Below are 21,101 nucleotides of genomic sequence, written 5' to 3' on the forward strand. Positions count from 1 at the left end.
GTTTTTCTTATCCTGTACTGTCCCTTTCCCTATAACACTTTTGGATAACAGTATAATAACATTTTCAATGGCGGTGTGATTTTTCTACCTGTACCCCATTTCCTCTACCCTCACTAAAGTTAACACTTTCCCCCTGCCTAAGGATAAAGTGCATAAGGAATTCAGTGGTTTCACCAGTGACATTTTCCAAGCAGTCCCTTTTTAACAGGGGAAGGCACAGAACTGTTCAATCATGCTCACTAGGTCAGTGTAACCCTGTCCCTGGTCCTGTGGACTAAGAGCTCCTGTGCCATGGCAGTAAAGCTGTTTGAGCTGTGACAGAAAGAGGGTCAGAGAGACCACATCATCTCCTGGTGGAGTGCTGCATGGAGAGGTCTTCTGAGCCCAATTATGAAAGCATGGGCCCCGGACTGAAAAGCAGTGGATGATTACCCCAGCTGGGTTTACCATGCTGCTGTGCCAGGATGGCACACATTGACAAAGGTACTAGGTAGCTGGCATGGTGCCAGCTCTAAGGAAGGGTATAAAATAAGAGATCGGATGGTCAGAAATAATCCCTTGCAGAAAGAACCCATCTGAGAGATGGGGCACAGATAGCCACCACACAAAGAGAGTGTGAAGAGGAGCTCAGTCCAATTCGTACGGTCCTGCAGTGATAGCTCACACATTCTCTTCCTGTCTGCATTTTCCCCAAATACCCCTGTTGCATCGCTTCTTTATCTCTGTCAAGGCTTTGACTTTTAGCCTTCTGATGCCTGCTTTCAGTTAAGCCATTGTAAGAATAAGAATAAGAAATACTTTATTAATCCCAAAGGAAATTTGAGTGTCACAACTGCACCGTCTGGCACACATCAAAAACAACAAAAGAATAAATTGAATAAAATAAATAGAGAGGTATAAAATACAACAAATAGAAAGATGTTTGTGCAATTATGTGTTGTGCAGTAGCTGTCATACAATAAATAAATAAATGAGAATAGTGAGATGGAGAAGTTATCATGCTTGTGCTATGATTATATACATAGTATAAAATGAATTATGAAACAAGAATAAACAAGGGTAAGGTTATTGCTATTATACAGTATGAAGTGCAGTAGAAAAACAGTTATTGTTGTACATGCAAATATGCAAATATGCAATACATATGCAAAACAATGATAACTATATAGTGCAAATCCTGACCAGATGGCTAGAGAATAGTTATTGTCCCATGTCCAAAGATTATGTGTGTGTGTTGGGGGGGGACAGCACAGGGCATCAGGTGCCAGTCAATCCCATGTTGCAGCAGAGAGGGAAGAGTTGTATAGTTTGATGGATGCAGGCAGAAAAGACCTTCTGTGCCTCTCAGTGGAACATTTTGGGGAGATCAGCCTGCCACTGAAGGTGCTCTTCATCTTCACAAGCCCGTCATGGAGAGGATGGGAGGTGTTGTTAAGAATGCTCACCAGCTTGTTAAGCATCCTTCTCTCCGCCAGCGCCCCTAGTAAGTCCAGCTCAATTCCGCCACCTATGACAGAGCTGGCTTTCCTGATGAGCTTGTTCAGTCTGTTTGCATCCCCAGCTTTCAGACCACACCCCCAGCACACCACCGCGTAGAAGATGGCACTGGAAACCACAGACTGGTAGAACATCTGCAGCATCTTGTTGCAGACATTGAAGGATCGTAGTCTCCGCAGGAAGTAAAGCCAACTCTGGCCCTTCTTGTAAAGGGCCTCTGTGTTCGTAGTCCACTCCAGCCTGTTATCTAAGTGCACTCCAAGGTATTTGTAGGAGTGGACTACTTCAACTTCTACTCCATGGATTACGACAGGGGTCCGAGCAGGTTTATACTTGCGGAAGTCCACAACCAGCTCCTTCGTCTTGCTGACGTTTAGCTGCAGATGATTCAGGCTGCACCACTCCACGAAGCTGTCTATCAGTCCCCTGCATTCTGCCTCCTGTTGCCCCTTGATACACCCCACGATAACAGAGTCATCAGAGAACTTCTGAAGGTGGCATGACTCTGAGTTGTACCTGAAGTCAGAGGTGTACAAGGTGAACAGGAAGGGGGAGAGGACGGTCCCCTGGGGTGCCCCTGTGCTGCTCAGTACTGTCTCTGACACACTGCTCCCAAGTCTCACATACTGTGTTCTGTTGGTCAGGTAGTCAGTAATCCTTTCCAAGGCGGGAACCTTTCCAAGTCTCAGGCTCAGACTGAAGATGTTTTGGAAGACTCCACAAAGCTATTCAGCACAACCCTTAAGCACCTCCGTCCCCACGCCGTCGGGGCCTGCAGCTTTGCCTGAGTGGAGTTTTTCCAGTTGCCTCTTCACCTGGTCAGTTGTGATGGTTGGGGAGAGTGGCGAGGGGGGAAGGGCAGTCCCCGGTACAGGGGCCTGAGAGGGTCTGGAGGGGGGCTGTATGGTGATATGGGAGGTGTGAATAGTCGAGGGGCTGGGGGGTGGGTGGACCAGGGCTTCGGTTTCAAACCTATTGAAAAACAGGTTCAACTCATTGGCCCTGGCCATGCAGTCCTCTCTCACACAGCTGCTGGTCTGGTTGTAGCCGGTGATTCTCCTCATGCCGTTCCACACCTCCCTTGTGTTGTTCTGTTGAAGCCTGCACTCCATCTTCCTCCTATAGGCGTCCTTGCCCTCCTTGATCTTGATGTTAACTGTCTTCTGGACCCTCTTAATCTCCTCCCTGTCCCCGGCTCTGAAGGCCCTCTTTTTGTTATTAAGGAGAGCCTTAATGTCACTGGTAATCCAGGGTTTGTTATTTGGAAAACATTGTACTGTGCGGGTGGGGATGACGTTGTCCACACAGAAGTTGATGTAGCCCGTAATGCATTGAGTAAGCTCTTCTACATCCTCTCCGTGAGGCTCAGTCAGAGCCTCCCAGTCAGTAGCCTCAAAACAACCCCGAGAGCCTCAATTGCATCACGTGACCACCTCCTGAATGTCTTGGTGGTTGCAGGTTGCCGCTGGACAAGAGGCTTATACTGGGGTGAGAGGTGGACCAGGTTGTGATCTGATCTGCCAAGTGGGGGTAGGGCTGTGGAGCTGTATGCGTCTTTAGCATTGGCATACAGTAAGTCCAGGGTTTATTGTCTCTGGTTGGACAGTCAACAAACTGGGTGAAGTTTGTCATAGTGGAAGACAGAGTCACGTGGTTGAAGTCTCCAGATATCGCGATGAAAGCGCTGGGGTGCTGTGACTGGAGCTCCGCCGTCACCGAGAGGACGACGTCACACGCTGTGTTCGCGTCGGCCGATGGCGGAACATAAACAGCGGTCATTATCGCATGTGAGAATTCCCTCGGCAAATAATACGGACGTAGACCGACCGCTAAGAGTTCAATGTCCGGGCTGCAAACTCTCTCCCTGACAGTAATATGTCCTGGGTTGCACCATCTGTTGTTAATGAGAACGGCAAGCCCCCCTCCTTTTTCTTACCGCTCTTCCTTTGGTCTCTGTCTGCCCGTATTGTCTCAAAACTGGAGACGGTGGCGTTGTAGTCCGGGATATCTTCATGCAGCCATGTCTCCGTAAAACACATGATACGGCACTCCCGGAATTCCCTCTGGCTCCTCACCAGTGCCGTCAGTTCGTCCGTCTTATTCGCCAGCGATCTCACGTTTCTCATAATGATGGAAGGGAGATACGGCTTGTATCTCCTCTTCTTCATTCGCCGTTTAATCCCAGCTCTGCAGCCACGGTATTTCCTCTTTATTTCACCCGGAATACGTTGTTTGTATACGTTGTCTGTAGCACCCTGTTGTGGATTTATCTGAGGTATGGTTGCCACTTGCTGGACATTTTTCAGTATTACATGCTTCTCCACAAATGTTTCAAAAAGACCTACTGCCCACAAAATGATTGGTAAAGTGCTTTGTGTCAACTAATTCAGTTAAATGTTATGACTTTGCTATAATGCTTTAATATTTATAAGTTGAGAGAGTCAATCTGATTGCAAATGTGTGCTATAATAAATAAAAGCTTATTGATTGCTGTAGTTACTTTTCCAGTCTTATCAATAAGGATGCAGTTTGTACATTGAGACCTCATTGAGGCACAGAACGCATTGTGTTCTTCAAAGTTGTGGTGTTTGACAATTTCACCTAGCCATCCCATGGTGTAGAAGGAAGAAGCCATGCCTCTACATGTATGCCATGGATTTCAGAATAGGGGCAGGGTTTGGGTATAAAGGTGGGGAGAAGTTGACACATCACGATATAATACTGAGACTGTATTACTGACAGGACATAATACTACATCATGCTTCCATATTATATCATGATATAATCCTGAGAACAATTAAAATAAGTTAAAAATAAGGAGTTTGTGTGAACATGTTGCATGTGAGCTTTCCCACAGTAGAGTGAACAGTGATTTTTTTTTGCCACAGCAACACCGTCTGGAACATATGTGCAACATCTGACCAATGCATTTGAATCTGGGCCACGTCTACCGCCTCAGCTCCTCCATTGCTCCTGTTGAACATGGCATGTGTGATGTAGGCCTCAAGATCAATCAGCTGGACCTTCCTGTCCATCCCGCCCCCTCTTACTCTAACATCTATCAGTTGATGGGCTCTACCTCAGCAATGCTGCGTCTTTTCAAAACCTAGTCTCAAAACTGTCAAAACATGTGATGGGACCAGTTGTATAGTCAAGAGTGTGACTATAAACTGGACATTCACTAAAATGTCTGAACAGGAACAAGCTTGGATTGATTGATGCAGTTCTAATTAGGATTTGTGTTATGTGAACTAAGATCAGTACTATGTACCCCCAGAGCAGTGGGCCCCTCCTGAGTTTACATAGGGCACAGTGAGCATGATCCCCTTGAACACATCATAATCATGACAACGGTTGTAGAATATGGAGATCACAGGAAGCAAAGCACTCAAGTCACATGACAAGAAGTAAAGTGAACTTGCCTATCACTAATTCTGAGTATATGCCGTGATATGCCTATCACGTGAGGTGCAGTATCTCCCAGGCAAAATGCTGTTCTGTGTAATATTTTGCACACATAGAAAATGGCATCACTTTTTAAAAAACTTGCTGGCGCTTTAAAACATCAGATCAATCTTTGTACCCACAGCAGTGCACTTCTCCGTGTAAGCTCTGTAAAAAATGATAAAGAAGTGAGGAAAAAATGTTTCACAACCGCACTGGTACAAAGGACTAGGACAGACTGGGATTAAACTTGTGACACTGTTGACTGAATTATATTATACACATATACATCCCTCAAACTCATAGGCAAAACAAAGCAGACAGGATAAAACAACACTCATGGACAGAAGCTTACCATATTTTATTTCTTGGAAAAACAATTGAAAAAAATATGATATATGTACATAAGAAAATCATGTGATCATGTATTGGTTTTTGTTTTTTGTTTTTTTTTTTTTTTACAAGTACGAAATTATTTAGGAATGACTATATACAACTAGACTTAAACACTCAGAATTCTGTACAACAAAAAGTGAGGCAAAGAACACTATCTTTTCCTAGACCAGCAGGCAACATTTGAAAACACTTGCAGAGATTAAGGTTCCAATTCCTTTTCTCACGCACTGGAAACACACTCGAGCCGGCCGGTGAAGGTAATAGCTTGCTCAGAACTTATTAGTCTTCCCCTGCCATCTTTTCCTGTGTCCATGGCCATCTCCACTGTCCATGGCATGCACACTGAGGGGTGGTGTGTGACTGTCAGGTGTGTCACAGAGGAGCGGGTGCCAGGCGTGAGATACCTGGCCAAGGCCCACAGTGGGCCATGGTCTGGCTGTCAGGGCAGTGACAGCCCTCTCTTGTAATGCCCAATGACACGGTGACCTTCAGCAGCTAGACAGAGGGGCCTCCACCACTGACCTCCACAAGGGGCTCCTGACCACGGTGTGTTCCTCGCTTCTACGACAGCAACAGGACCACAGCAGCTCCAGGCTGACTGAGATCCAACTGAGAGGAGAGTTCACATGTTTGGTGCCAGAGTATGAAAACAAGGAACGAGCCAAATGAGGATGTAGCTGCCAAAAACATTAGCCAAATTGTCCTACTCTCATACTGCCTTTATTGTTGTTTGTTGTATGTACAACACCTCAATACAGTGATGAAATTTTGAAAAAGAATTAAGATGGAAATTGCTTTTCTCCAAACCACTTAGTTAATGAAGAGAACTATAATTTGTGAAATCCTTTTTAAACAGCAAAACAATTCTCTTCATTTACAAAAAGTCCAAATTTTGCCAACAGTGATGAATTGAACATTCAGAGAAACTTCAGGGGCTTATTTGGCTAGAAGAGTGAATTCTGGCAATAGCAGGGGGAAAGTGGACAGACCTCTAAGGGAATCCTTTGTTCCTGTTGCATTAGTAGCAAGAAAATATACTTGTGGCCTCTCCTGAGCTACACACAAAGGGGCATTCTGGGTAAAGGTCCACAGGTACAGCCCTGACTGTGAGATGAGGCCTGCTTACACCTGCAGCTGGGGTGGCCCTCAGTAGTATACATGGTGCATATTAATATTTTTATAAAACATCCCCAAAAGACTGTCAAAAAACTACCAATTCTCAAGATTCTCACATTCACATCAAGCATGGGGAGAAAATGGTGATGGATGAAAAGAAAAAAATAGTGGGAGAGTAATTAGTCAGTTGAGAGGAGTGAACAAAGCTGTGCTCAGACATCCTCACCCTGCTCACATGTTCAGACAAGTCTCGCATTCCAGCCTGCACCCTTGTTCCCTGCTCCAGAAATGAACTCTGATCATTGCTACAGTGATTTGTATCAGCAGATCACTGCTAGATCAGAGATTGAGATTGCTGAGGGGTGAGAGGGGACAGTAGGAAATGCCTGTTGCTCTGTAGGTTGTTGGGATGAACAATCCAACAAACAAATTATACACACACAATTCATATGCCACAGGGCGTGGGGTCAGACCAACCTCATTTCAGCCTAAAAACACTTACACAGTTTCTGCAAGAATCATATTCACTTGGACAACACAGCAATGGTAAAACCTCACACATACAATCATGTTAATTATGGGGGATGGGAGGGGTTGAGGAGAAATGTCTGAGGAGGACGACTTTCTGGAAACAAAAGGGATGGGATCGCAGATGGCATTCCAATCAACTGAATGAAATGCCATAAACTGTACAATCATTTACAGGCATTAGGCAGAGTGTTCCTTGTCATGCTTGTGATAGCTGTCCTTACATGAAACTTAGAGGGGAGGGTGTGGGGAGGGTCTGACACCATTCTGACACCAGAATCCTTCAACTGTGCAAATCATTGAGCGAGAGACTGCAGTGGAGCTAGACAAACATGTACAAATATAGCTTGAAGCTTATCAATCCAGGTAACAATGGAGGAAGTCTGATGTTCTAATCATCTGATGCTGCACGATATAAGTGAGAGGTCTAGGGACAAGAGACACAGATGGATGAATGAAAATGCTTCTGAAATGAAGTTCCCAGTAAGCTGCACAACAACCTGTGCAATCTGGAGCCGAGAGAGTAAGAAACAATAACGGAAAACGACCAAGAGATACACTGTTTGGCAGAGTTATGTGGCAAAGCCATTGGTTTGGCAACATACATTCAAACAATTTCTAGTTACTGTGAGACCACATGGTTAAGCACTATAGCTAGGACAACAAACTGGTCTTCTCCAGCACTGCCACAGCTGTGGAGTTTGGCTAAGTTAAGCCCATGCGCTCCCAGAACAGAGTAGCACTGTTAAGCTGAGAAGATAATTCCACAGCCATTGGCTGAATCCCCTGATTTCTGGAGTCCTTGACATAACAGCAGGTATAGGTGTGCAGAGGGTGTCAGTCAGTCACGTCGCGTCAGTCCTCCTGCCCCCATTCCAGGGAGCATTCCAGGGGTTGACTCTGGGACTGTGGCAAATGGCGTAGATATATTTACACTCATCCTGGTTTCTTTTCCTAGCAGGTGGGGAGCCTTCCGCTCTGCATTTTACACCACTCTCGTTCCTCGCATCTGGTGTTCTCCCTCTGACCCCTGGCAAGGCTGCCCTCAACCCCTGCCCCTTGTGCCTTATTTAGAGCTACAGCCTAAAAGCCACCCCCCTCCCTCACTGCTCTGTGACCTCTCTGCCTGCAAGATGCTCCACCCCCTTCCTCTCGCTTCAGACCTTTCCGCCATATGGGCACTATAGCTCACTTTGTCGAACAGGGGGCTCCAGCTTATTGGACAGGGCAGTCAGGACCTTGTCAAATTTTTCATAGCGCTCAACCTGGCTGCCCTCCGCTCCCCGGCTGCCCCACAGGAGCCGCATCTGGAAGTCTGTGTGGAAGAGCTCCAGCACCTCCTCTTGCTCCTGAAACCCTGTAGACACAGAGAACAAATCTAATGCATTCAGTTTACCACCATCATGTGTCTGTCTAATTACTAATGCTTTTAAATGATTTTTTTCAATAATGCTTGTCTTTAATTTGGAGCAATATTAAAGTTCTTATACATTAATTGTGTTTCTACTTAAAGCCTTCATTTTACCAAGATCATGCATCTTTCTAATTACTTTTTTTTTACTTTTTACTTGTTTTCTAATTACTTTCTAATAATTTATCATGATTTTTAAAATACAGCACATATTTAATGTGGAACCCTATTAATGGCTTCACGTATTAATTGTATTCCTACAGAAAATGATGTTATTAATAACAATAACAGTATACATAATTAAACAGAATGTGTCATCTCCATTGAGCAGACAGTGCCCCTTGTACCCTGAAGCTTGGTCTCTGCGTTGGTGCGGTAGATCCCCCCATGGTGTGCTATGGTACGTGCCGCCTCCAGGTGACTCATCACCACATCCACCCCTGACTCCATGCTCTCCCATGGCTCCACCCCCTCCCCCACCACCACACCCCTCTCCAACAAGGACAGCAGTGGCACCACATGCGGGAACGAAGTGTTGGACAGCACAGAGCTCTCTGAGTAAGAGAGAGAGAGAGATCATTTTCTGCATGAAAAAGCCGGACTGGAGTGAGACACATTATGATGACTTTCCTGAAAGCAGCCAATCATGTGCCCGAGGGCAGCGTGCTACCTTTGCCATCGTTCATGCTCTTCATGAAGGGCTTCAGCTTTTTCTCGTAGAGGATGGCTCCCTCTGTGTGCCTCTGACGCAGTGTCATCCATGTCTGCTCCAGCCGTGCGATCTATGAGAGTGGAGGAGTGAGCATTACTATGCCCATCAAAATGACCCTCACTATGACCCCCCCCTCCCGAGCGGGGCCTACCTGTGGTAGCTCCAGAGCCCTCATCACGGCAGCAAAGCCAAACATGTTTCCCAGGTTGCTCTTGAGTTCGGCTGCCAGCTGGATGGTCTTGTGCAGCAGGGCGGCCCTCTCCTCTGTGCTGCCGGTGCAGCCCAGCAGGTCCACAGCCATCATGATGGACATGGTGTAAAACCTGGGGGCACAGCCAGGCAAAGCGTTATAACAGGTACCTACAGTGTTATGACTGAGACCTTCGGCATTATGACTGGAACCTACAGTGTTATGACTGGTACTGACAGTGTTACAACTGGGACCTACTGCATTATTATAATCATAAATTATTGTAATTATCACAGATAACCCTGTCCCACGTTTGCAGGCTGGACTGAAGTGGAGAGGTATCTGTTCATGGTGCAGTGCAGAAGGATTAGCCCTGCTTCCTCCTCCTCCACCACTCACCTTTCTAGCAGATCCAGGCGGAGCTGGTGTCCGTGTGGCAGAGTCAGCAGCTCCAGTCCAGAGCCCACTCCCATCATCCCTTGCATCTCCTTGGTAACACCTAGTATCCTAGCAACCTGCAGACCACACAGGGATAAAGGGGTTGAGCCATTTTTCTTCACGGTCACTGCAAAGACCACTTAATTGGCTTTTAATTCACTCTCTATCAAATAATTATTGCAATAAATACTGCCGTGTACCGTGTGTCATTTACTGTGTTAGCCTCGGCTCCACACGCCGCCTTCCTCAGTTCAGAAGTTAATTGAGTCCAACTGTGCAATGCAGGGTTTCTGTGACATTGGTGAGTTATGGTCACTGTCACACAGTGTTATCTGTCACTGCCCTACTCTTTTATGAAATGGTTAAGGTCAGAGGTGGTTCCAGCAAATAAACCCAGAAATGCAAAGAGGCCTAAAGTGACTAAATCCAGCCCGCAAAAACCAATCCAGTTGTATACTGCGAATCAAGCAGCTCAACAACTTAATCAGGTTTAGTGTACATCAGTAGCGGAGTGAGCGGGGGGGGGGGGGCAGAGGGTGCGGCTGTCCCGGGTTCTGCCCAGTAACAAAGGGGCCCACCTTGGGCCCAATCTGCCTGACTGAACATGCATTTTTGTTGTTTAGTTTAATATTTTGAATAAAGTTTGTTTGTGTGTCTTGATTGCCACAAAAAATAAAAAGTCAGACTGAGGGCGTAATGGTTTCGACCGACCTCTAGCTAAGTTTCTCGCCGCGATATTTATTTTAAATGAGTTTTAAATAAAGTTACAGAAAACTTTATTTGCTGTCCAGTATCCTTGTGTAAGTGTACAAACAGAAAACGCCCTCTGTTCGAGTCCTAATGTAGGAACTAGCCGATCGCCGGCTGTCTTGTTTTACTCCCATCGCCGTCACTGCTGACGGAGCCACGATATTTAGCTATTTTGGATGAGCAGAGACACAATAGTTACATAAAACTTTATTTGCTGTCCAGTATCCTTGTGTAAGTGTACAAACAGAAAAATTACACCCTTTGTTCGAGTCCCAAAGTAGGAACTGTCTTATTTCCCATCGCCGTCACTGCTGACGGAGCCGCGGTATTTAAAAATGGTCCACGAGAAGCACACCTCATTGTAATCCGCATTTTTCTCCATAAGTTTCCCCTTGGATCTGTCTTGCATCTCCATACAGCCTATAATAGAGGTTATGCACTGAGGGGTTTCCTGACATTTATATGTAGCCTACCTGATTCGACACCGGGGAAATACACAAAGCAAAGCCTGAAGGCATACAAAAGCTGGCACATTCCAAAACGCTTAATGTCCCAAAACAGCAACCAATGATCACCAGATTTGTCTGACATCTCACATGTCGTAAACACTATCTCCTATCAAGAGATAGTGATCATTGGACGTTATTTTGGAACATTTTGCCACCTCAAGCCTAATGGGCATCAATGGAGAGGAAAGCGCTTAATGTAAGAACGTCCATACTCATAGGATTTTGGTTTTAATTTTTTGACAAGTGGAAGTGTTTATGACAAGAGATGCCAAGAGAAATTTGGTGATCACTGATCACTGTTTAGGAACATTAAGCCACGTTAAGCCATGTCACGTTAAGCGTTTTAGAATATGTCAGCGAAAGCCTTGATGCTTGGTCGTACTTCAAGACGGGATTTGTTGGCGAAATTAAAGTGACGAGAACACTAATGGATATTCTGGTTGTGTGTGGACAGGTTTGTACAAATTAATTTTATTACAACTTTTATTTGGAAAGCTGTAAGATACACGTTTCAGTGCCTGGATTCCAGTTGGTTCTGCGAATTGCAACGATTCATTTGCTTCTCTTTTCTTTAGCTTTCGGCAGTCTGTAAAAAGATAGATTCAACAAGAAATCGGAGCTATTTGTACAGTCAATCGCACAACAGCTCTCCCATTTTAGATGTGCTTTTTGTGTTTTCGCGGCATTCAAGCTGAACGCTAACGCTGCCACTCAGTGGGTGTAACCCGCAGTGACTCCACCTACCGTGACGTCACGCACATAACCTCTATTGGCTGTATAAGGGCCCACTACAGGTCCTCGCCCCCTCTGCAATGAGCCATCGGCTCCGCCCGTGGTGCACATAGCTTTTTTCAGAAATGTAGTTTGTTTGGCATGGTGACTGGCTGATGCATGCAGACCTAAAGTGCAGTCTTCAGCAATAAGCAATACAGCTTGTCAATATCAGCCACTTGCTATCAGATTCTGGATGGGGGGGCTGACATCAAAGTGGTGGTCAACTGGTATTGAATCAGCAAAAAACGTTTTCACCACAAATTGGATTTGATTAGACGTATTATTAGAGTAGACTACCTTTGGCAATGACAACAGGAAGTGAAACAGTCTGTATGTCTGTGAACATCTGTGCTGGTAATGGGGTAATTAACTCTAAACCCCTTTGGGGGGAGCTGGAGGGTCCCTCTGAGTCAATCATTGACTTGTATGGCCATGTTTGACTGGCGTCTCTCTGGAAGCTGGGAAGAGGCTCTTTACCGTGCAGTCTGCCTTGGTGATGTGCTTGGCAGCAGTCTTGGCATCCACCTCCGCCAGCAGCTCCTTCACCCTCTTCAGGATGTTTACCTCAAGGGGCTTATTCTCCGCAGGCATCAGTGGTGACTGGTACCTTGTGGGCTTGAAGGCAGAGGTGGTCTCCACCAGGGGGGCCACAAATATCTCCCCACCTTCGTCCCTGCTCATGAGGGCACCACCCCCCTCCTCCACACGCAGGCGCTCCACATAGCTCTTGGCAGGCGTAGTCGGGGAGGGGATGGGGACAGGGCTGGGGCCAAGTTCGCAGTAGCTACCCCCTGCCCCCTCAGCAGGGTAGCCATGGGCTGGGGTGGAGTGGGCGCTGGCATTCAATTCGGGGTAGGGCACATTGTTATTGGAGGAGGGGCTGAGCTGGGGCTCACTGGAGCGCCGAAGGACAGGGGAGGAAGGTATCATGCCCAGTACCCTGCCACCAGATGGACTTCGGTGTCGGGTGACTTCAGAGTACAGAAAAAGAAGGCACGCACGCGCACACGCAAACACGCGTGAATGCACGCACACACGAGCACACATGCGCACACACACGCGTGCGCGCACACACACACACACACAAAGAGAAGCATTCAGATAGCAGCCTTCATTGTAAACTGTACACTAGCATTCAGGGAAATGGAGCTATTCACCAGCAGCATGCAAACATTTGTCTGAATGAAGAAATGAAAGCATGGTGAAGAATGGAGCTATTTACATTTATTCATTTGGTAACTATGGTAAAGTGTGCACCCCAAGGCTGTGCACTTAGGTACATTGCCTGGTTACACCACTCACTTGAGCTGTACGCCGGAGAGAGTGGGGTCTCTCCGACCGGAGACAGGGGGCATCGGAACTCCTGAATCTGATCCATGCTGAGGGCACAGTTCCTCATCGCCTCCTTGTGGTGAACAGTGGAAGGGCTGGGGGCACGTCACATGAAATACACAATCAGCAAAGGGAACTCTGAGGTTTTTCACTATTCACAATTCATTTTTCTCTCCTCCAGCATTCCAAAAAACTCAGGTTCACAAAGACCAAATCTAATGGTCTAACAAAAAAACTAATACAAATCTAAACAAAACATGATTTTGGAATGTTTAATAAATACATAATTCACGTATTCACATAGCCTTATGTGATAAGGGCTGCTCTGGCAAGATGGTGCTATTATTACAATTAACTCACATTTACATGTATAAAAGTTCTGTACTTTCATTTTGTGTCATGAGTTTGAATAAATGTACACTGCCCTTAACATAATTAAATGACAAGTCATCATCACGAAGGCTGATTTGTGGAACACATGCATGCTTTGGGGCGTGGCCAGGTGAGAGGTGAGGGGAATTGGAAGCAGCTATACTAGAGTGAGGAGTTGGGCTGAGGTGAGGGATCTGTGTGCTTCACAACTGGTGCTCCAGACCCAACCATGCCGGGTCAAACCCAGCTCACGGCACCTCAGGTCCACCTCCAGACCTGCCCATGGCAACGACTCTGCCGCTCTGCTGACCTCCATGTCACTCACCAGACAAGACTCCCTACACGAACAAGAAGCACCTGTAACGCTTTCATACCTGAAACACTCACACCTGCAGTAGTCTCACACCTTACATACTGGCAGAGCTGTAATACTAAGACATTAGGAAATGCTCTCACACAATTAAGGCCAGAAGCTGTGACAGCTCAAACTCTGCAAATGATCCACACAAAATTGTGCATGCAGGAACATGGCCAAAGCCTAAGGCCAGTACTGGGGACTGTTCCAGAGATGGGGTCACACTTGGGATGGGACTCACATCAAGTTGACTCTGAGCCCTGTTGTAATAGCATTAGTGAGAACAGGAGACACAGAACAAGGAGTATGTTCATTTCTGTCCCTAACTTGAGAAGAAGCATGGGGAGCTTAAGAAAAGGAAGCCCTTATAGCAATATGGGCAGCTAACAACACTGAAGTCAAAGGTTAAATGTGTGTTTAGCCTAAAAGCCAACAGCCAGCAGTCTGGCATAGTTCAGCTCAATGGAGTGCAAACAACATAAAGCCATTTACCTAAAAGGGCGGTCCATCAGGTCCCTTGGGTGTTTGTAAACTAGAGCGATCTTGATTGCAGTTGCAATGGACACAAACACACAATTTTTCAGGGGATAATACAGGTAGAACTACAGTGTGTGAGAGCAGACTCTCTCATGCCTGGGACCTCACATGCCAGACATACTCTCAGTTCTAGAGGGAAAGATTTGTTTTTCTTGCTCTAATTGAGGTTGGTATCTATCCTCAGCCCATGAGGATGAGGAGTTGTTTAATAGCAGACATATCATGTCAGCCCCTCCCACCAGCTCACCTGTGAGGGATTATCTTCTCCGTTGTCAGCCCGTCTGTCATGGTGACGCTCCGCCTCTTAATGTAGGCTCCTCTTTGACTAGATGGGGAGTGCGCGAGGCCGTGCCTGCCATTGGCCAGGGCGAAGGTGGCCTCTAGATAACGCAGGGGGAGGGTGCGGTTGATGGGGCAGTAGATCTGAGCGCCGCTCTGCTGGGAGACCGTCCGCCGGCTGCTCACATAGTAGCGCACGAGGGCAGGCACCGAGTCAAAGCTCTCCCGCTCAAGCAGGTACTGTACCCGTGACTCGTTGGACTTGACCAGGACCTTGCTGATCTTGAAGTGCAGGACCTCGTGGTTCCAGCGGCTGGTCAGCACATAATCCCCTGCACTCGTCAGCGAGTCTCGAATCAGGAAGTCCCCGTTGCGTAACACCAGTGTCTCTGACACCTGCAAGTCAACAATGACCCGGGGGTTGACCCGTAAGCCATCCGCCTCACAAAATCTACAAGCAGCAACATTCAGTGACTTGCTCCCACATCTGAAACAAGCATGAACAGCTGCATGAACCATCAGCAGTTTCAGTCACCTCTGTCCTGTCAAGAGAACAGCTGTACAGGCAGAGAATAAACATTTTTTCTGGAAAATTCCATAATACAGTGTCCTTTGCGCCTTCTGCTCATCTCCCCCAAATTAAGCACATCCAGTTCAATAAAATGTACAGACAAACCCGTAGTACTGATGTAGGTGCAATAGTGCTTTTAATGTTTAGAAACAACTCCCTTTTCACAATTACTGATTCCACCTGCTTGACAGACAATATGAGTTTCAGAAATGTGGTGGGGTTTCATTCAAACATTGTGCACTGATAGCTTAACAAATACACTGGCAACAGGAACGTTACTAACTGCCAAGCTGTTAGTTTTGTTTTTGTTTCATGCACCTATATGTGGTGGCAAAGTTGGAGCAGATTCATCTTCACTTCATCACTGCTCATTAAAACCCAGGGTTATGTGGATTCTGTCTTCTAATGGAACTGTTTTTTAAGGAATGACAAACATTTTTGACATTTTGTCACTTTTGAATGACAAGTACGATTGATCCAGTGGGTTTGAATCCGAAAGGAAACGTGAACTGGAGCAAAATGCACTTTTGTAGCCTGCTGCAAGTGAATCCATTTCACAGATCATAGAACGAAACCCACTTATCAATTCAGTACACATAATTAAGATGTGTATGGGCAGCTGGCAAATAATATATTTGTATTAATAAACACTGACACTAAGCCACAATTTTTTTCATTAGTGCTGTATAACTGCAATTAGGAACCTAGCCAACACCTGGGAAAAGCTTCTGTGCTTAATAAAAAACTCCATGTGAATTTACGTATGACCTGTCAATTATCACAGAAGATAATATTCAGGACAAGTTGCTATGTGGTCAGGGCTTTAGAAAAAGGAAAAGATGGAGTGTGGCTAAGCCATGGGTTTTTCACTTGTTTAGGAGGAATGCAAATCCTGTATCTCAAGCCAGTTCGATTTGGGAAGAAAACAGGAAGGTGAGCTGAGTACAGAAATCTGCTAGACTGCATGCGCTTCATGCATGTAACGTAATGGTGGATCAACTGCCCAATCTCCACTGAGCTGATAGAAGAGAGAGAATATTTGGAGAAAGAGTTTTAAATGCCAAATGTTCAGTTGTGCTGGAAATCGCTCTGGATAAGAGCATCTGCTAAATGCATGTAATGTCAACTATGTCAACCAAGTTTATAGTGTTTTCAGGATGACATACAGAACTGTCAGCTGGTATGATTCATTGTAGATGAGGAGAACCAGATATGTATTAATTTTTGTTTGCAAATAATGTTTGCATTTATGTCTACTCTACTGTATTTGTATTAAAATGAGAGACATATTGTGTCTGAGATGGATCTCATAATACAGAGCTGTCTATGCTATAACCAAAGCATTCATTTTCCCAGATCTAGGCACCTGTCTTATGGACTTCAGCACTTTTTATGCCATCCTAGGTTTTCCCCCCCAAAATCTACTGACTTCTATCTACCTCTGGCCATTGTGTTCAGTAATGGCAGTGTGTTCCTGTCTCCCTGTCTCTGTATTTATCTAAGCTTTAATGCAACAGAGGTTAGGTATGAACATGCTGCACACTTCAGACATGACTGATATGGCAAGTCACAGGTTTCTATAGTACAAAAACCAACCACAGGAGACAGGCAGCTGCCTGGCCTGTTTAGCTCAGAGTATAGGATTACTAGAACTGGTCTACTTTCACCACAAATGCAATTATTGCTCAAGAGCAACAATGCAGATGGTGGCAGAGAGATGACCATGGGTGGGTTCCAGTCTGCCCCATCACATCACCTGGGAGGGCGTTTATTGTGTTTCTGGTTGATTTCACATGGAATAAACAAAATGTGGGCAGGGCCGATTGTTACAGGCAGCTATGGACAGCCCTGCCCTTACAGCTGCATCATCCAGAGGAAAAAAAGCCTGTGGAGTGTATTGGGACTGGGAGGATTTCCACATTTACTTCTGAAATACACCTTGCCTTTATTCACTGCTAAAAGTATCACTAATGTTAGTTGGGTTTATACAGCAGCTTAGCAGCTACCATGATGTCAGTGTTCCAGAACGTGTATGTAAACCCTTAACCCAGCCATAAAGAGCTACTGTAGACAGAGCATGGGGCTGAATGGTGCAAAAAGTGGAATGGAATGCAGTTCCTCTGTTCACCAGCAGGAGCTGTTAGTACAAACCAGGACAACTGCAGGCACCATGTTGTGTGAATGACCATGGGAACATAAGTGTTCTAATAAAAAGGGCTGGGGTCCCCCAACTTACTCCTAAATGAGTATGAATATATTGCACTAATGTGGAGCTGGAACCTTGCAGACAGAAACTCAAACGTGCAGAGAGAGGCAGGACTAGACTCACACAGAGGGAGACATAGCTGGTGCTTCCACACCTAAGGCTGTGAAGGGTCCTTATGCCCATACAGAGCCCATTTATATGAAAGCTAACAAAATCAAGCCATGCCAAAAAAACATTTCAGAATGAAACAAGATTGACTAATGACTGCTCAAATTAGGGTCAGACAGTTTGCTGACACATGTGTGTCCCTTCAGCTAACAATATATTGTACTCCCTGGTATCTTTTTTGAAAACACCTTATCAATGAAATCAGGAACAATGCTTGATTAACAGCTCAGGTAATATCTGGGTAAGTAAGAAATTTATGGATCTTCCTAGCCAGGTAGCTTGGACATGATACATACATGCATCCAGCTAATGTACATACATACAGCCCACCTTAGTCTCTCTTTCCTGGTCTCTTCCCCTTTCGGCAAGTTACTGTGTCACATAATCTGCTGTCTGTTCCAATAAGTTATACATATAGTCTCTTATTAATCATTAAGAAATACCTGTGTGTAGTCTAGGTTCCAATAACAGAATAGCTAGTACTGTCTAACATGTTATAGTTGTAGGCTACCCACTGATGTTACACTTAGGTAAGTGTATCTTAAACATCTTACAGCCTGCAGCATGTAGCCTTATCCTGCCAGATAGGTGAGGCTAAGTGCAGCTGTGCTGGGTTAGTTCTTGGGCAACCTCATGGGACAGCAAGGCTTTTGCAGGAAGTGGTGTTGTTAGGGGCAGTCTTCCCTCTGGGTCAAACAGAAAACCAGTACACCCAATGTAGGAGACACCCTCCTTAGAATCAGACATTAAATCAAAATCCTCATTCACAGTGGTCATTAAAGATCTCATAGCATACTCAGGAGCAAGGGGTGCCCAGGTGTGGGCATGACAAAATTCCAGTATGGCTCTCTCAGTCTGGCCAGGTAATCATGCTTCAGTTGAACCCCTCAGCTAACCCCTCCCTCTCCAGCTGCACTGATGTGGGGAGCATTTTGCCCTAACACGGCTACCATGCAGCACGAAGGAGGAGCTACCTCACTGCCCTCACTGTAAGGGCATTCAGATCCATGAAGTGTGCTGCATTTACATTTCCACTCATTCATTTAGCGGACGCCTTACCCTGAGTGACTCACATAAAGCACAGACACAGACAGAATGGATGAGGAAACAGACATACCCCACTGGTATGGCATTTCTAAAAATGATCAGGATAACAACAGTTTTTATCCATTATTGCTCAGTTCTTTGTACTATCAAGAAGGATCCTCCTTTGTAAGCCTTGGTAATGTCCACATTGACATTACCAGTTAAGCTCTGCTCCTTGTGATGAACTTAACATCTATGATAAGTAGCTGCAGCTATTTTTTCTGTCCTGAGAGAGCCAGCCACACCCACCTCCCACTCCATCCAAAAATATTCAGTCATAATGGAAAGCAATGGGAGGGGGTATTTCTGATTCTTTTCTATCAGTCTGATGGCATGCTCTACTGATGGCTCTGAATTCTTCATAGACAGCACAAATCCCGAGCTTTCTCTGCAACATTATAGACCACCAAAGCAACACATACTATACACTTGTGTGTGTGTGTGTGCTTGTGTATACCTGTGTGTGTACCTGTGTGTGTGTATGCATACAAGTGTGCGGGTATACGTGCATATATCACTGGCCATTTTCCAATGCAGACTGAAGACCCACATCTTCAGACTGCATCTTGGTTCCACTTCTATCCCCACCCCCTAGCACCTGCTACTTCTGATGTTAATTTTATGCGTAGTATTACAATGTATTATAATTTGTGTTCTAGGTACTGTAACTTCTATTGCAGTGTACTTGGCTTTTGTCACAGTGCACAAGTTAACTTGTGGTAGGGCTTGAATAGTGTTATGCTCACACTCACTGGTCTGGGAGTGTTGTGAGCATGGTCTGACACTGCTGCTTGTTTAAACTGAATGGATACACTTATGTTCTATTGCGATGGAAGTTGCTCTGGATAAGAGCATCTGCTAAATGCATGTAATGTAATTTAATGTGTGTATGAGGTTCACCTCTCTGGGGATGTGGCCATGGTACCAGCCATGACTGCGCATGTCACTGCTGCTCAGCTTCAGCTCCTCCTCCAGTTCCTTGCGCAGTTTCTCAGGTGGGGAGTCCAGCAGATACTTCTCCTTGGAGAACTGAGAGAAACAAGCAAATGAGTAGAAGACAGACACATCCATGAGGTTAAACACTCAGCCAGCCACTGAACATAGACTGAAAATGACACACTTCAATCAATACTGAAGGAGCTCTGCTGCTCTTTCACTTGTAACATATAGCATCACATTCATTTAGCGGACACTCTTATCTAGAGCAACTTCCAGCACAAAAAGAATGGTCTGTCCATTCAAGCTGATTGAGCAACAGTGCCAGACCAGGCTAAAAACACTCCTAAACCAGTGATTGTAAGCATAACTCCATTCACATTCTATTCAAAAGCACTATTCAAGCCCTACCACAAGTTGTGCAACCGGACTAGATAAGCCAAGTATACTACCATACATCAGTCACTAGATCACAGAATCCAAAACACATCATGATACTATATATAAAATAACAGAAAGTTCTACAATTAGCAGGTGTTAGGGGTGGGGACTGAGGTGGAACAGAGATGCAGTCTGAAGAGGTGGGTCTTCAGTCTGCGTCAGAAGATGACCAGTGAACACAACACAAGAACAATAATGACAGCATGCAAGACAAACAGCAAGAAAGGAAGTTCATTTGTTTATTTACATATTTGTTCATATTCTGTTCATCTGCTAAGCAAATAACATCTTACTGCCACACATCTGCAGGATACATAGCTTATCCTCTTTTCTTTTGGAAAAGATGCCTTTCAAAATAATTATTGCACATCCAAGTGACAATTCAAATTACTATTCAATACTAATGGGACAAACATTCCATTTACTGTTATAAAGACCATGTGGCATCATCATCTTGCAGAAGGGAAGTGGAAACACTGGCATGGACAAACAAGCACACACTTGGACACACACAGGGGCGAGGCCATCTGACATTCTGATTTTAACTTGTCCACATTTTAATCTCTTTAAATCTGAGGAGCAACATCAACCTTTGGCCAATGTTTGATTACAACTTTTAGACAAATCCAGGATGTTAGTAAGAAAACTGCCAGACATCAGCCCTGCTCTGGTTTGCTTTGTTCTGCTGAGGAGAAATGTGCAGACTCTGAGAGCTGATTCAAAGACAATCACACACAAGTAAGAGGGCACCTCATTGACAATGGCAGTGATGGAATTCAACTGTCCGACATATAGAGACAAGGAGGTCAGAGAGCTGAAGGCTGCAACCCCATCTGATACCAAAGCCATCCGAGTCTCAACATGATATTGAGACAGTCGCTGTTATTTCTGACACACGTGTGCACGCAGCAATGTAGATGAAGGAGAGCCAAGTCCAAGGTAAAGATCAGATCTTTTGTTTACTTTGCAGACCAAGACAAAATATGATGTTGCAGACAGAGATGAAGGTTTGGAACTGGTCACAGCATTGCCTCGCTGGGATCACCAAGGTTA

At 45.3% G+C, this 21,101-nt stretch overlaps 1 protein-coding gene across 4 annotated transcripts in view; it reads right to left on the reverse strand.

Annotated features, from left to right (window-relative positions):
- Positions 1-6,274: 6,274 nt before the first annotated feature.
- sh2d3ca (SH2 domain containing 3Ca) overlaps positions 6,275-21,101 on the reverse strand; it is a 48,883-nt gene continuing 34,056 nt past the window's right edge. For all 4 annotated transcript variants that reach the window (XM_036529061.1, XM_036529065.1, XM_036529064.1 and 1 more), the window contains 9 exons: positions 19,572-19,700; positions 14,609-15,036; positions 13,068-13,192; positions 12,243-12,736; positions 9,694-9,809; positions 9,256-9,427; positions 9,063-9,174; positions 8,740-8,946; positions 6,275-8,338 (listed from right to left, as the gene is read on the reverse strand). In XM_036529061.1, coding sequence (XP_036384954.1) covers positions 8,163-8,338; positions 8,740-8,946; positions 9,063-9,174; positions 9,256-9,427; positions 9,694-9,809; positions 12,243-12,736; positions 13,068-13,192; positions 14,609-15,036; positions 19,572-19,700 — 1,959 coding nt within the window. In that variant the 3' untranslated portion in view covers positions 6,275-8,162. The remainder of the gene's footprint in view (positions 8,339-8,739; positions 8,947-9,062; positions 9,175-9,255; positions 9,428-9,693; positions 9,810-12,242; positions 12,737-13,067; positions 13,193-14,608; positions 15,037-19,571; positions 19,701-21,101) is intronic.

Source organism: Megalops cyprinoides, chromosome 5 (assembly GCF_013368585.1).
Source record: "Megalops cyprinoides isolate fMegCyp1 chromosome 5, fMegCyp1.pri, whole genome shotgun sequence".
Taxonomy (NCBI): domain Eukaryota; kingdom Metazoa; phylum Chordata; class Actinopteri; order Elopiformes; family Megalopidae; genus Megalops; species Megalops cyprinoides.